General features: G+C 41.5%; 1 protein-coding gene across 2 annotated transcripts in view; it reads right to left on the bottom strand.

Annotated features, from left to right (window-relative positions):
• cemip2 (cell migration inducing hyaluronidase 2) overlaps positions 1 to 17211 on the bottom strand; it is a 107495-nt gene that overhangs the window by 60408 nt on the left and 29876 nt on the right. The window contains exons 2-4 of one of the 2 annotated variants that reach the window (XM_034170005.1): positions 10523 to 10874; positions 9426 to 9566; positions 8672 to 9239 (exon numbers count right to left, since the gene is read on the bottom strand). In XM_034170005.1, the coding sequence (XP_034025896.1) occupies positions 8672 to 9239; positions 9426 to 9566; positions 10523 to 10856 (1043 nt within the window). In that variant the 5' untranslated portion in view covers positions 10857 to 10874. Of the gene's footprint in view, positions 1 to 8671; positions 9240 to 9425; positions 9567 to 10522; positions 10875 to 17211 lie in introns of those variants that run through there. The other variant, XM_034170006.1, reaches the window with a different exon arrangement.

Below are 17211 nucleotides of genomic sequence, written 5' to 3'. Positions count from 1 at the left end.
AATTTTACATTCTGCTATTCTAGAAGATGGTAACCCGACGAAGATATCTCAGGATTCTATCGAGGCACAACTTGGCTAGTTTCACATATACTAAACTGTGCCAGATGCAATTTTCCAGATTTCCCACAACGGTACCTTCTCCAGCTCGATTTCATCCGGTATGAGGATGACAAAAATATGAATAAGAGTGACTCATAGCACAGCCTGCAAAAAGTGACAGTTCAAATCCTGGAAAAAACTTTGAAGTAACTTTAAGCACAAATGATGGGACATATTTTCCAGATTCTGAATGTTTTCCTACAAAATCAGTTTCAGCTGTGTGCCTGTGTGTATATACCCCCCGCACACAAATATAAATGTGTTTGCCGACACATTCACAGCCCAAACACATCTTTAAGATGAAAGATGTCCCTGTGCTGTTACGTACCCCTCTGACACACAAACGCGATCCATCTGACAATATGTTTTGTCATTGCAAACTCAGTGTGTGACTTTATGTGTATTTGCCCGCAGGGAAAATGCAACGGGCCTCCTTTTGTCCTTAGGCTGCTGACATACAGCCTGTTTGAATGTGAACTCTGCAATTAAACCAGCAGGTCAAGAAAGTTACACACACAGGCTGCATGAGAGAGCAACAAGACTGTTTTGAGTTTTTGTTGTTGACACATCCCCAAGCATTTTAACAACTTCATTGTTTGATCAGGAATAGGAAATATATAGGTCAAAGGTGAATTCACTGCAGACCAACATACAGTGTTGTTGGTCAAAAGACAAAAGATCAGACAGAAGGATCAATATGAGCACAACATTCTCACATGAATGAGTCGGGGAGGATGACTAAAATTGCTGTAACATCTCCATGGAACATATGTTTGTTTTTTTAGGACAATTTGGGCAGCATGGTGGCCAAGTGATTCGTGCGCTTGTCTCTAGAGCAGAAAATTCCTGGTTGAAGACCACCCCTGCCCATTCTTCATTTAATGTGGAGATACGTCAGGAAGGGCATCCAGCGTAAAAACGTTTGCCAAAGCAACATGCAAATCCATATCGGATCTGCTGTGGTGACCCAGGATGAAATCGGGAGGAGCCAAAGGAACAAAGGATCCAGCATACTCCATGAACACTGCTACCTGGAAAGAAGCACTCAAGTGTGATGTTTTCTAGCAAATTAACAAATCTGTGTCAATGCATCAGAGTGCACCAGTGGACACCAAAGCTCCTTTAGGTGAAATAGTTAAGATGACATAATGAATTCTTGCATTACTGTTTACTTTTATTTCATTTAATAGCTGTTTTCAATTCAATTTCATTGGGAAATGTTATGTGCGGTTTAAAATTGTGGATAGTTCTAAAATTCAACACAGACATTTGGAATTTTGCTTCTTGGAACACTGTGGAAGTATGAAAAGCCATTGCACAGACCTGTGAGTATTGTTTAAATTTCCAGACTTTTTATTCATTTCAGAGAAATCTGTATTCATTCATTTTTTTTTTAAATACTGAGTCCTGTTTAGGGTCATGGTGGTGGTGGTGGTGGGGGGGCTGGAGTAGATCCCAGCAGTCACCAGATGCAATGGCAGAGTGCACCCTGAACAGACTGCCAGTCTATCACAGGGTCAACACAAACATTCACACCTACAGTCAGTTTCAGAGTTTCCATCAGCTGGAGGGAACCCAGACAGACACTAGGAGAAAGACCACATCAGATTTGAACCTGGGAAATTCTCGCAGTGAAGCAACAGTGCCAACCACAAAGCCATGTGCTTCCCACCCTGGCCCTGGCCCTTACCCAAACCCTAAACCATTTAAGAGAAAGTTATTTGCAAGGTTATTATTAGAGAGCTGAAACATCCAGCAGAACACGGCACTCTTCCAGAACCAGAAGTGGCAATCAGTTTCAGAAGTGCAAAATCATCAGAATTTGTCTATCTTCCCATGCTGAGGAGAACATTTACAAGCAGAATGTATATGCATCATCACTCCACTTATGTAAGGCACACCTGAATATTGCAGTTTAAACAGCACAAATACAATACGCCCACCTTTTGGGCAGTGTTTTGGGGCAATTGCTCTCTGCTTCCACATGATGCAAATGCACCGCTACTGTGCCTGACCACATCCCATTTTTAGACCAGCAAATCTACGGGCATTCAGATAAGCACAAATACACTTGCAATGGAAACGACCAATGACATATACTTGCGCATGTTAAGTGCAAGCATAACATGTGCACCATTGCGTATTGACGACAATGTTGAAGCAGTCCATCTTCACTGAATCCTGAATCCTTTTTGTCAGACCTGCAAATTTAATGAAGTCACAGACTTATTTAAAAGTGTTGTTCACTGATGTGACATCCATATTATCCGCTCAGAGCAAACCTTTCTCCGAGTAACATCCACTGCCCCCAGGTCCTTTTGAATGTGAGAACCACAGTAACTTTAACGAGACATTTTACTGCTTGCTGTCCCATAAATGCTTACTAAGGATTTCCTCCTAGCACATGCAATTTATTTCATTTATATAGCGCCAAATCACAACAAGGTTTCCTCAAGGCGCTTCACACAAGGTCTAACCTTACCAACCCCCAGGGTAACAGTGTTAAGGAAAAACTCCCTCTGAGGAAGAAACCTCAAGCAGACCAGACTCAAAGAGGTGACCCTCTACTTGGACCATGCTACAAACATAAATTACAAAACAATTCACAAAGCGAACACACAGGACTGTTTCCAGAACAGACACCACACCCATCTCTGGATGGTGCCGCATCTCAAACAGAGAGAGAAAAAAAAAAGCAGAATCAAGCATCAGAAAGACAAATACGGTGTAATTTGTCAAGCATTAAGCAAAAAGAAAACAGAAGAAATACTAAGGTGATCGTCGGCCACTAGCCCTAAGCTTCACTAAAAGACCCAGAATTTAGATAAAGTTGAGGCTGTGGCATGCTCAGTTTCCTAATAAAATGAATTAAAAGAGTAAAAAGCATAGTAACATACTATGCCAGTATGCTAGCCATACGAAATGGAAAATAAGTGCGTCTTAAGTCTGGACTTGAAAGTCTCTACAGAATCTGACTGTTTTATTGATGCAGGGAGATCATTCCACAGAGCAGGGACACAATAAGAGAAAGCTCTGTGACCCGCAGACTTTTTATTCACCCTAGGGACACTAAGTAGTCCTGCACCTTGAGAACGCAAAGCCCGGGCCGATACGTAGAGTTAATCAGGTCAGCTAGGTAGGGAGGTGCCAGTCCATGAACAATTTCACAGGCTAGTAGCAGAACATTAAAATCTGATCTCACTGGGACAGGAAGCCAGTGAAGAGATGCGAAAATGGGTGTAATGTGGTCATACCTTGTCCTTCGTGTCAAAACTCCGGCAGCAGCATTTTGAGCCAATTGGAGAGCCCTAATGCTGGACTACGGGAAACCAGAAAATAGAATATTGCAGTAGTCTAATCGAGAAGAGATAAACGCATGAATCAGGATGGGACGAATCTTTGCTATATTTTGGAGGTGGAAGAAAGCAGTCCTCGTAATATCTCTAATGTGGAGGTCAAAGGACAACGTGGGATCAAAAATTACCCCAAGGTTCCTCACTTTGTCAGTGTGATGTATGACACACGAGCCTAGGCAAAGCGTTAACTGGTCAAATTGATGCAGATGTCTCACTGGACCAAGAACCATCACTTCAGTCTTATCAGAGTTTAAAAGTAGGAAGCTGAAAGATATCCAACTTGTCACTGATGCAAGGCAATCTTCTTAGGATTTTATGTGGATGAGATTACCAGCAGTTATCGGCATGTATAACTGAGTATCATCTGCATAGCAGTGAAAGGTAACCCCAAAACGCCACAATATGTGCCCAAGGGGTGCTATGTAAAGGGAGAAAAGCAGGGGCCTAAGAAAGACCCCTGGGGAACCCGAAATTTCATGTCACTAAAGTTACAGGTAGTGTTATTGTACAAAACACAGTGAAAATGACTGGTCAGGTATGACATCAACCATGCAAGGGCACTCCAAGTAATCCAAAAATGATTCTCCAGCCTATCGAGTAGACTATGATGATCCACGGTATCACATGCAGCACTGAGATCTAACAACACCAGAACCATAGTGGTGTCTGAATCCATTGCAAGTAGATCATTCAACACTTTAGTGATAGCTGTCTCTGTGGAATGATATTTTCTAAAAGCAGACTGCAGTGGCTCAAAAAGATTAGCCATGGTAAGGCAGTCCACAAGTCCGTGAAACCACTTTTTCCAGAATTTGAGCAAAATCATAGATTTGATATCGGCCTATAGTTTTTCAATACATTAGGGTCAAGATTAGATTTCTTAAGTAATGTTTATCAGATTTGCAACATTTAGGAACAGATCCAGAGGTTAATGAGAGATTAATCATTTCCAGCATGGTCGGCCCAAGAGTGGGCCATAGGTGCTTAACCCTCTGGGGTCCGAGGGCATTTTTTGGACAGTTCACTTGCCTGGCATAAATGTTTTATTACTGATGTTAACAGCTCTCCCTACATCTCACAATCAAGTTTTATGTCTCTTTTTTTCAGGACAACCTGTGCTTTCAGAATACGAGCATATATGTTTTTGTTGTATTTTATAAGTATAATAAAGGTTTACAATCAAAAATAGGCAAGGAAAAAATAAAGCGAAAAATAATTTTTCCACACACATTTATTCAAAACACACAGCAAACTATAATAAACAACTGTTTTGACACTTTATAAAGGTAATTTGAGGTCTTGTGTGAAAGACTGTACAACAAAAAGGTTCAAACAATAAACACAAATGCATATTTTGAACAATATATATGAAATGGTCTATGCGTTTTGTTATTTTGATATGGTAAACAGTGCTTTACGCAGAGAAAGCAACAGAGTTATCCTGTAACATTCACATGCAATCTAGTGGAGCAATCCTAATAGTTACACACCCTTTGTTTGAGCACATGAGATTGTCATCAGAGGCTCTCCGTGTGCACCTGCTTTCACTGATCGCTGTGCGTACTGGCACAGGGCGCACAGAGTATGTACTAATAGTATGTACTCACTGGAGCTATTGAAACGGGCCAACTAGTAACATATCACTCCTGAAAACGATCTTTGGCTTTTCACGTGAGGTAAATCTGCACTACGATTGGATTTTGGAAAACCATGTGACAGTGAACCAATTCCGATTGGACACTCACATTGCACACGTACAAAGATGGCCGATGGCTGGCTCAAAGGCCGCAGAGTTAACTTTTCATCAAAAAAGTAAGTTTCTATCTCATATCATTCAAGTTATTTATAATTTAGTAAAGCTTGGTCTTAGCCGTCGTATACGACGGCGTCGACCCCAGAGGTTTAAACAGTTTTGTTGATATGGGATCAAATAAGCAGGTTGTGCTTTAGTAGACATTACGTGTTTTGTCAGCACACCTAGTGAGATACTGTCAAATTCTGTAAATCTAGGTAATACCCCAGTAATGGCACCAACCTCAATAGCAGGGTGTAGTGGCTGGGTTAAGGCATGCTGGAATATGCTCAAACTAATGTCTTCTATTTTCTTCTCGAAGTAATCCAGGAAATTTTGTGCTGTAAAAGGAGAGTGAACTACAGATGGTTGTCCATGAATAAGTGTTGCCACCGTGTCGAACAAGAACTTTGATTTGATCAACAAAAACAAGCATAACTCAGAGTAATAGGTCCACTTTGTAGCCAGTAGTGCATGCTTATAGTCTAAGATAGCATCATGCCACGCAAGGTGGAATACTTCTAATTTTGAACTACGCCATTTCCATTCTAGACCTCTAGCCTTATGCTTGAGGTCACGCAAGTAATCACTGAACCAAGGTGACTGTGTTTTGGGGGGCGTGGTTTTAATAAAGGTGGCGCAATCATGTTGAGTGCAGTGTTGAGCACTGAGTTTAAACTATCCACAAGACTGTCTACTGATTGGGCATTTTTGGAAAATTCAAAATTCACTCTCAAATAACCAATAAAAAGTTCAGCAAAGTGTACACAGAGCTTGTGTTACTGACACAGAGCATGATCATCTGATCTCTGTATTTAAAACCCTGTGCAGTGTATGTCAGGTGATTTTAATTAAAAAAAAACCTCTGTGGTGCCTTGGTAAAATGTAACACTGAGCATTTCAGTCAGTCAAGCATAAAAACTCACCAAAGTTAAAAATAACTCAGTAACTACCTCTTTAAACTTGCCACTGAAAGAAACATGCATGTATATTAAATCTGTTTAAGTGATTTCACATCAACAGCACAGATAATATGCAGGTCACGTGGACAGGATTATACCCTATGTCTTTCAGTATTTGTTCCTTTCAGGAAGTACGTATGATGAGCATAAAACCTCTTCAATTGCCAAACATTACGCAAATCCTGAAAACCAGATCCCTGTGTTCTGGTATATCCTTCCTTTTCAGGGAGAAAACAGGACAGCGGAAACAAAAAGGAAATGACCCAGGAAAGATTCAAGGGAACAACCAAACTGTCTTGGAACAAGATTGTAGCTGTGGCATTGAGCTGAATCAGCCTCTGCTGAGACTTCAAAAGGTGATGAGATGAACAGCAAAAATCCATTAAAAAGTTTATCACTCCCAACTGACCAGGAATAAACAAACACTCTTAAAGATCTTTGAGCAGGAACACATCATGGAGAAAAATGCAAACTTTTTAACATTCCTAAACTTAAGACTCATAAACACTGATTCCTCAGATGTCACTTCAACAAGAACCATACTTCAACAGCTGATATAACCACATGGCAAGGGATTACTTTGGGAAACCTTTTCCAAGCACTACAATACTGAGTTACATTCACAAATGACACTTAAAACTTTACTGTTCAAAAACTAGCCTCATAATCTTGCCCAGAAGTAGTGTCGACTGTTCTGAGCTCAGAGGCATCTGGGAGGGACATCACACAGTGGAAACATGTAGTGTAGTCAGCACGTAGTGTAATCAGACAAATCACTATTCCAGATATTCTTTTTTTTTTGGGGGGGGGGGCAGAGAAATGGATGCCATGTGCTCTGGACCAAAAAGGACCATCCAGACTGTTATCAGCAACAAATCCAAAAGCCAGGGTCTGTCATGGTTTGAAGTTGTGTGTGGCAGAGATAATTTACACTTAAATTTATTAATATTTGTCAGCTTCCAACCATGCTGTGCCATTTTCCTGGGCACCATTATTTTCCTGTGAAATCTCGTGAAGCAGTGCCATCTCGTGATGCTTCAACGTGTCAGACCCACCTCTCTAACCTCAGGCCTGGCTGTAATAATGTGAAAAAACATTTTATAATGAATTTTCTCACTGAGTATATCGACATCTAGCCTTCACAATGAACAATAGCAGCATGCTGAAGAGATGAATAATGGCCGCAGTGAAGGCTGGCATGACTAAAGGGACCGTTGTAACACGAACAATAATTTGAGGAAAGACTTTCAGCTTTTCGAGTAAATTTTTGTTCTTGTTGGTGGCAGTACACGCAGGAGTGGGCTGAGAAATGCACCCAGAGCAGACAAACACCAAGAGACCCCACCCTGCTTTTATTCACAAGCAATTTCCACAATAAGGAATTCAAGTATTTCCAGACATTGCCTGCCTCTCACGTGGATAAGAGTTTTCGGCAGGCTGTGATGATGAATCCAGCTGAAAGGATGCAACAGCTCAGATTAAAAGGCTTTATTTTAACTCCTTCATTTTTACTGGGAGTGATACAGCACCACATACAGACCCGGCGTATATACTGCATCGTTTTCAGTGGCTTCATGTGCACACAGATATTTCATGAAATGGTGCAGTGTTTATGGAACAGTGTGTAAAAATGACATAGAAAAAGGTTGCATCCGTTTCCATGTGGACAATGCCTTAGTTTGTAATTTCATATTACATGAAAAGATGAAGTTGCAGGAAATGGATTTCATAACTGTTTGAAAAAGGCAAAATGCTACAGCCTCCACCCAACGAAGCGGGGCAGGCTACCATTCCAATCTATGATCCTGAAAATAAGGGAAGTTGGTTTAACCAATCACACGTTACCTAGCCACTTCAGGCATATTTTGTATGACTGACACAGACACTGCTTGCTGGACTAAGGGGACTGTGAACTAAGTGCTGAAGAGGGCAGGTCTGCACAACATCCCATAATGCAGAAGGCCAGAGCTGGACTTACGATTCAGGCCTTCACTGTTTGTGTTCCAGTTGTTGAACAGATCTGATTACAGATTATGAATTAAAAATTTGTGTAGCACTATGAGTGAACAGTAAAGCGTCCGACTTCTGTTCACATGAGAAGAAAATGGCACATAAAAACAAACAATTAAGAAACTAGGTCTCTTTAGGTCTGGGAGCATCCAGCATACTACGGAACTACGTTGGGTCCTGGATGGAACTCCCTAGCCTAGCAATCAGTCTATACAGACATAAATGAATCAAGAAACTACCAATATGCATTTATTTGTAACTGATATGAAATTCTTGTCAAGACTTAAGTCATTACTTTTTACAGTTACTACAATACACTATGGGCACTCTATTTTGATTATATTTAATGTAATTACACCTTCTACACAGTATTGCCTCTAGACTAATAAAACATTTTTTGTCAAGTACAAGCCTATAAGACATGCTCTGATTCATGAACAGGAACTACTTACCTGTATTTGAGATCATAGACATAGCTGCTGCCAAGTTTCTCTTCGATGGCTTTCTTTGTTTCATCAAGAAGATTTTTAACAGCTGAGTCTCCTACAGCCAGTGTAACAATACGACCCGCAGGCAAGGACCGAAGCAGCTGTGTCAGCCTTCTACTGTCATTACGAGAGTCATGTGTGTCATAGCGCTCTTGTAATAGCATTTCAGCTGTGTCTTGGTCCACCACACGTAGATTGATACCTCGGCTGAAGTTGCGTTGGAAGGCATAACCCCCCGTCACCAAACCAGAAGCTGGAATGCTTCGAGTAAGCAGAGACCAGGAAACTATTTCAGAACCATGAAGCTCCAGAGTTCCACCACTCATGACCCCAATGAACTTACGACCCAGGCCAGGGACTTCAGGGATTGCTTTGTCATCAGAACGGCCAACAAGAACGATGGTGGCACGGGAACGGTAGCGACATTTGGGTGCACCAATGTGAAGGGCTCCGCCATCTTCAATAAGGATATGCTGCGTTCGCAAAGTTATATTCTTAGAACCTTCAGCATCATCTGCAAAAACAACCTGACCTGTTGGAAACCACAAGGAGAGAAACATGAGTTTTTGTATTTTATATGTAGCCCTCAAAAAACTGGACTGATATGTGAAACTTTCACTTGACTTTTGAGAGGAAATACCAGAACAAATGTTGATCTATCATTGTAACAATCAAGACAAACTGTTGTTTAACAACTCATCCACCCTGAAGTGCTCACCTCCTGACTGGATGGTGAGGGAACGGAAAGTAGCAGAAGAATCTAATCGTAATAAGTTTCCCTTCCTGACAACCACAGCCTTGTCTGGTTGATGGCCTGGATTCCAGCTACTCAGGGATGGATTGTGGTCTGGACAATTTTCTGTAAATGTGACAAATCAATGTGAATTAAGAGAACTTCATGTCTTAACACCAAATAATATAATACTATACACACACACACACACACACACACACACACACACAAACATACGTTCCCACTGGCCTATTCACCTGAGCCAAGTACTGTCCTCTGTCAGGCAAATACACTTTTCAATTATTTTCAAGTGCAAATTTGAAGTTATTGCCACAGTGGATAATACTCTTGAAAGGAGAAGTTCAACATTTTTCAACCTAAGCGCTATTTTTAGATGTGCTGTGGGCCATCTTTTCACTCATAATCACTGAGTGGACAGCAGCACCACCACCACCACAATAACATGCTAATTACATTCATCTTACGAGGTTTATTTACATTTACTGAGGTGAATGTGCATATTTACCTCCACAGGGAAAACTGGCCATGCAACCAAACATTAATGATGTTTTTGCCTCTTCAGTGGCGATAAGAAGAAGTCTGCTCTGAGTGTTTCTTACCACCCCATCCAATAACATTAATTAGCCATTCATCTGCCAATGCTCAACATTGGCAGGTGAATGCTGCTTGCGGACTACTGCTCCGTGCACCTCTCTTGCTCAATGTGGCAACTTAATTTGCAGGCCCATTTAGAACAAACTCTTATAAAAATCAACATATTGCATTGATGTTCTTAAGGCTCCAGAAGCATATATAGTTGGATTATTTGGTTAGTTTACTTGCCATGTGGCAAAAAGACTTGAACCCCAACTTGCCCACCACAGCAAGTGACCTCTGGGGCCAGGTGTCAAGCCTGACATAATGTGCCGATGAAATCTGATAAAAAAAAAAAAGGTGGTTTTCAAAAAATAAAGTCTAAAAATAGAGTTTAGGCTGAAAAATGTAAATTTATGACAATGCACAAGATTCAGCAAATTGTAATAACAACAACAACAATTCTGGACTATTAATTTAACACTGACCATCTAAAACATCACCACTTCTGAGGCTGAAGACAATGATGAGTAAGAGAAAAAAGGTCCCCGCTGACACTCCAAAACATATTAATGTGTTCTTTCTTTTCCGAGTGTTTCGAGCATGCTCTCTATGCTGAGTTTCCTCTGAAACCCGGAAAGCGGCCCGGTGCTCTGGCAGTGGAACATGAGGTTTAATTGGTGGAGGTGGTGGAGCTTTGGCCGGTGGTGGCAAGCGAACTGGTGCCACCCGCCCAGGAACATAACCTGGAGACCTGAGGTGATTGCTGTGGGGTGGAGCCACAAACACTGGGAGGTGGCTAGGGCCATCACTTGTCGGCATGGTATACCTTTCTGCTACCTGAGAAGACAAAAATGAGAAAGAGAGACAAAGTGTTAGTATGTGTTACGGATGTTGATTTTTGCCTTGCCTCCACTTCTCAGATCTGCCCAGCTGATCAGCGGCACCTGCCAGCTGATGTCCAGCTGGGAGTATAAAAGTCCAGTGTGCCACAAAGTTGGGAGCGTCTGGGTTTATTCTGCTGCAGCATGTTTTTCTTTCGTTAACCTTTTGTTGTATTTTTCTTTCCTTTTGTTATGTTTGTTAATAATAAAGTGTTATTATAATTTTCTGAGCACCTTCCACTCGCTCCTTCTTTTCCTTTTTTTTGTATCTGTCAGTTGCGTTGCCAGTGCCCTAGACAGTGGCATGTAACAGATTTGGGGGCTTGTCCGGGATTGCCGCCAGGTTGGACCGGATCGGGGGCTGGTTTCTGTGGTAATGTACAACGTTTCTCTGTCTATGTGTATGTGGGAGGTTGTGGTGCGCGCCGGTGTGGGTGTGTTTGTGTTTTTGTGGCTTTGTTTTTTGTTGTGAATCCCAGTTTAGATTAGGGGGTGTCCAGCTTGTTGGATTTTTGTTCACCATTCCATCAGGCGCCCGTTTTTTGTTTTAGTTTCTTATTTTCGGGGCTTCACAGTGGCCTCGAGCCTGGCAAACTCCAGAAGATAGGCTAGGTTTTTTTTTTTCTTTCTGGGGTTCTGGGATTCTTTTATAATTGTGTGGGCTACTGAGTGGTTATAGTGTTCTGTTTTTGTCTTTTGTGGTCCCTTGTGATTGGAGCATGGGTGCGCGGAATTGGCGTGATTGGGTGATTTCGTGGATGTGCGCACAACGTCTTGTGAGTCAGCTGTGTGGAATCGGCTGTGAGTGGGATCAGCTGTGTTGTGATTCGTGGTCTGGTGAGTAATGGCTACGTTTAATTTGGAGGAGTTTGTGGCTCAACCGTCACTCTCTGTGTTTAACTCCTGTAGAAAGAGTGATTTACTTGAAATCGCCTGGCACTGTGATGTTCCCGTCTCCTCTGCTTTGCGTGTGAGTGATGTGAGGGAAGCTGTGCTGCCTGTATTGGTTAGCAGAGGCGCTGCTTGTATTGGTTAGCAGAGGCGTTTTTGTTTTGACAGAGTGTGATGATTCCGTGAGTGCTGAAGAGACTGCAGGGGAAGCAGTGGCGTCCCTGGTGCGTCTCAGTCAGGAGAGCGCATTGCTGCCGTGGGTGAGCTCTCCAGACGTGTTTAAGGCGAAGGACAAGTCCAGCCATTCCCTTGGTAAGTATTTGCTTGTATCGCCATTTGGAGGATTCATTTGTAAATATTTTATAATAACATATAACAGAATAACAATTATAAAATCTGATGAAAATTGTGAGTAAAGATTGTGGGTCGCTGATGTTCTCTTTGGTTCTGAAAAACTCTGAAGCTGTGTAAAGTACTGTATCTCAAGTGTAAAATTGATGATTTCTTACAAACCTCATTATTCTCTAAATAGCCACGTGCAATGAAATATTACCTTACTAGAAAACAAAAAACATTCTGCGTTGTGTACAGAAATTGGGTGGCATGGTTGCTTAGTGGTTAGCACTATGGTCTCACAGCAAGAAGGTCATAGGATCTCTTCCCACCTAGGCCTTCTGTGTGGAGTTTTCATGTTCTCTCCGTGTTCATATGGGTTTCCTCTGGGTACTATGGCTTCCTCCCATGTCTGAAGAATGGCAGCGCCCGAGATGTCACTACTATTATTGGTGTCCAAATAAAGCTTTTTGCATGGGAGCATTCAGGCTGTGCGGATTTTTGTTTTGATATTTGTCTCATTTTTGATCCAGCATGCCATTTTACACATCTTGGATGTGCGTGTCTTTTCTGATTTACTTCCTCCCACTTCCAAACACCTGCAGGTTACTGTAGGTGAACTGGAAACTTTAAAAACTGGCCCAAGTGTGAGTGAGGGTGCGGTTGTGTTTGTTTGTCTATATGTCGCCCTGCAGTAGACTGGCATCCTGTCCAGGATGTACCCCACCTTACACACTATGATAGCTGGAATCGGTCACAGCCCCCCACCCATGTGACCCTTCATTAGAGTAACAGGGATTAAAGCCAAAAAAAAAAAAAAGATTAATTTATTTATGTATTTTAAATGGCCAAATCATAAGCTGTTCATCATCTACAGTGGGTAAAGTAAGTATTGGACACATCACCATTTTTCTCAGTAAATCTATTTCTAATGGTGCAACTGACATGAAGTTTTCACCAGGTGTCTAACAACCCAAGTAATCCATAGATGCAAAGAAACCAAAACAAAAGTACAGAAATTAACTTATGTGTAATAAAATGTAATGACGCAGGGAAAAAATATTCAACATAATTACTGAAATGTATTTAATACTAAACAAAAGCCTTTGTAGATAATGACAGCTTCAAGATGCCTTCCTGCATGGAGAAACTAGTCGCATGCATTGCTCAGGTATGATTTTGGCCCATTCTTACACAGTCTTCAAATACTGAAGATTCCGTGGACCTCTTCTATGAACTCTGATCTTTAAGTCTTTCCATAGATTTTCTATTGGATTCAAGTCAGCTGATTGCCTGGGTCATTCAAGCAGCTTTATTTTCATGTTCATTATTTTTACAGAAACCCTACTGTGATTGTGTCCAAGGATTTAACCCTCTGGGGTCCGAGGGCATTTTTTGGACAGTTCACTCGCCTGGCATAAATGTTTTATTATTGCCGTTAACAACTCTCCCTGCATCCCACAATCAAGTTTTATGTCTCTTTTTTTTTCAGGACAACCTGTGCTTTCAGAATATATATGTTTTTGTTGTGTTTTATAAGTGTAATAAAGGTTTACAATCAAAAATAGGCAAGGAAAAAATAAATCGAAAAATAATTTTCCCACACACATTTATTCAAAACACACAGCAAACAATAATAAACAACTGTTTTGACACTTTATAAAGGTAATTTGAGGTCTTGTGTGAAAGACTGTACAATAAAAGGTTAAAACAATAAAACACAAATGCACATTTTGAACAATATATACGAAATGGTATATGCGTTTTGTTATTTTGATATGGTAAACAGTGCTTTAAGCAGAGAAATCAACAGAGTTATCCAGTAACATTCACATGGAAACTAGTGGAGCAATCCTGATAGTTACACACTCTTTGTTTGAGCATGTGAGATTGTCATCAGAGGCTCTCCGTCTGCAAAGTCTGCTTTCACTTTCGCTGTGCTTAATGTCGCAGGGCGCACTGAGTATGCACTAATAGTATGCACTCATTGGAATACCCAGGGGGCTATTCAAACGGGCCAACTAGTAACATATCACTCCTGAAAATGATCTTTGGCTTTTCATGTGAGGTAAATCTGCCCTACAATTGGATTTTGGAAAACCATGTGATGGTGAACCAATTCCGATTGGACATTCACATTGCGCACGTCATCACACACCTTCTATGAGGAGTACAAAGATGGCCGATGGCTGGCTCGAAAGTCCGCGGAGTTAACTTTTCAGCAAAAAAAAAGTAAGTTTATATTTCATATCATTCAAAAGTTATTTATAATTTAGTAAAGCTTGGTCTTAGCCATCGTACATGACGGTGTCGGCCCCAAAGGGGTAAAGGTAAAATAAGGTTTTTTTGTCGTTTGTGAAATTTCGTACCGTCTTCTTAAGTTAGGGAAGATTGTTTTACCTGCTTTACATGTTTCGGCTACTTCCTGTAGCCTTCCTCAGAAGCGTCACAAGATGGGGAAGTGACGTGTCTTGTAGGCTGCTACTTCTTGGTTTGGCCAGATAGCAGGGGGAACTTACGCCCCCTACTGTCTGACGTCTTCTCCAGGACGGCATCCCATGTATGTGATAGGGTGTAGGCCCCCTCATCACGATTCATGCTTCTTGGACCTCGCTTGCGGATCTTGATGGCCTCTCTGATCCAGCAGTGGTATTTGTTGCTTTCAGCATGTATGACCCTGGCATTGGTCCAGTCCATGATGTGATTTTTTCTCTTGCAATTGTCGGATATGGCTGATTTGAGATTTTCCTGCTGGGCTTGTTCTTTTATTGCTCTTGTTTGTCTGTTGGCTTCTCTTTTTCACATTCTTTTTGATGTTCATTCTTCCTTGTTCCAAATTGTCTCCCTGTCTCCCCAGTGTATGTGTTGTTGCATGATAGGCATGGTATTTCATATATTACATCACATTTGGGTTCTGGTTTTATCTTGTCCTTGGGCCTGACTAGAAGCTGTCTGAGTTTGGTGTGTGGTTTGACCGGTGTATTGATGTTGTATTTTTTCCATGACTCTTTGGATGCGTTCAGTGACCCCCCCTGATATATGGCAATGTGACTATGGCTGGTTTGTTTTTGTTGAGAGTGTTCTTTTTCTTCTTTTGTACATGTTTTTCTGTGTTTTGTACCTGTTTTTTACCTTTTTCTATTGCCCATTGTGGATACTGGCAGTTTGTGAGTGCATTGTGTATGTGTATCTCCTCCTCTTCCCTGTCCTGTGTATCTGTGACTATGGTGGCCCGGTTGTACAGTGTTCTGACTACTGACAGCTTGTGTTCTGTGGGGTGTTCCGATGTCCAGAGCAAATATTGGTCCATGTGAGTGGGTTTCCTGTGTATTTTAAGTTTGATACTGCCGTCTGTGTTGTGGTGTATTTTTAATTCCAAAAAAGCTATTTCATTGTTTGTTTGCTCTTCATATGTGAATTTGATGCTGCCTGCATGGTCTATGGTGTTGAGGTGGTCTGTGAGCTGTTGTGTGTGTCCGGTTTTTATTTTTTCTAGAATGTTGTCGACATACCTTTTCCAAAACGATATGCTGCAATCTGCTGGTGCTGTGGATATGGCTTGTTGTTCCAGCTGCTTCATGAAAAACCCGCTCATAATGGCTGATAACGGGTCTCCCATGGCGAAGCCTTCAGTCTGTTTGTATATGGTGTTGTTGTATTGAAAGTAAGTGGATGTGGCAATGAATCTGAGTAGTGACATGATGTCTTCAATTGAGTTTGGTTCGTTTCCGGAGTGATTTGTCCTTACTGAGTCTACTGTGTATGATGTTGAGTGTGGCTTCTACTGGGGTTTTTGTGAAAAGTGATATGACATCGTGTGATATGAATATTTCATCCTGTCCTATGGTGATTTGTTGTAAGTCCTTTGCCAGTTGTTGTGAGTTCCTGCAGTTCTGTTCAGTGAGTAAGAGAAGGGGTTTTATGATTTCTACAAGAGATATGGAAAGGTTATAAGTGACGGATCCTATGCTATCGACAATGGGGCGGAGTGGTGTGTCAGGCTTGTGTATGTTCGGCATGCCATATATCCGGGGGGTGATGGTGGCTGTGGGCACCAGGTGGTTGTATGAGTCCTGAGTTATTTTGTTTTCAGCTAACATGGGTTTGAGTAATGATTTAAGAGTCCTTTTTAGTTGTTGTGTTGGGTCTTTTTGCAGTGTGTGGTATGTGGTGTGGTCCTTAAACAGGATGTCCATTTTGTTGTTGCAACTGTCCCTATCCATAACTACTGTGGTGCGACCTTTGTCTGCTGGTAGTATAATGATATCATCCTGTTTAGCTAATGTATGTATGGCTCTCCCTTCTTCCTTGGTGATGTCACTGGGTGGTAAATGTGCGGTTTTGAGAATGCCTGCTACCTCATTGCGTAATGCTGATTTCTTTCCCTGATCGTGTATGGATTGATAAGCTAATTCCGTGGATAAAATGAAATCCTCGTATGGTATTGTGTCCGGTGTTATTGCATAGTTGAGTCCTTTTGCTAATACTTGTGTTTCTGTGTGTGTGAGTTGATGTTGTGAGTAGTTTTTTACCCAACTGTCTGGCACAGCTGCGTGTTTTGTTGTGTCCCTGTTAGCTTTTGTTTTGGTTAAGAGTTTGTCCAGTTTTTCGATATGTCTCTTCTTGCTTCTTACGAATTCCTTTTCGTATTGTTGTTTTAAATGCTCCGTCATGTCCGCGTTTATTCCAGGTTGTGGATTGTAGATGCATTTAAACTGCATTTTTCCTCAATGTATGCGTTGATTTGCGTGATGATGTGTGTAATAATCCGTATCCATTCTTTAACCAGGGCCTTGAGTGCTTTGCGTACGATGTCCTCAGAGTTCTTGGTCTTTATCGGGTTTCTGGTGTATAAACTCCTCAGGACTATTCCCTCGTCCCGGCACCTCAGATGGAAACGTAGGTGGTTCTTGTACCGCGCTAACTTTGAAAATTGATGTTCCAGCTCCTGGCATGCCTTGACACCGCTTGGTCCAAAACTGTCATATAAACGTTAAACGTCAAGCGAACACTGTACAACCGGGCCACCATAGTCACAGATACACAGGACAGGGAAGAGGAGACACACA

The sequence above is a fragment of the Thalassophryne amazonica genome, chromosome 5 (assembly GCF_902500255.1).
Source record: "Thalassophryne amazonica chromosome 5, fThaAma1.1, whole genome shotgun sequence".
Taxonomy (NCBI): domain Eukaryota; kingdom Metazoa; phylum Chordata; class Actinopteri; order Batrachoidiformes; family Batrachoididae; genus Thalassophryne; species Thalassophryne amazonica.
The sequence above is the reverse complement of the archived record's forward strand: the minus strand, read 5'-3'. Positions and strand labels throughout refer to the sequence as shown.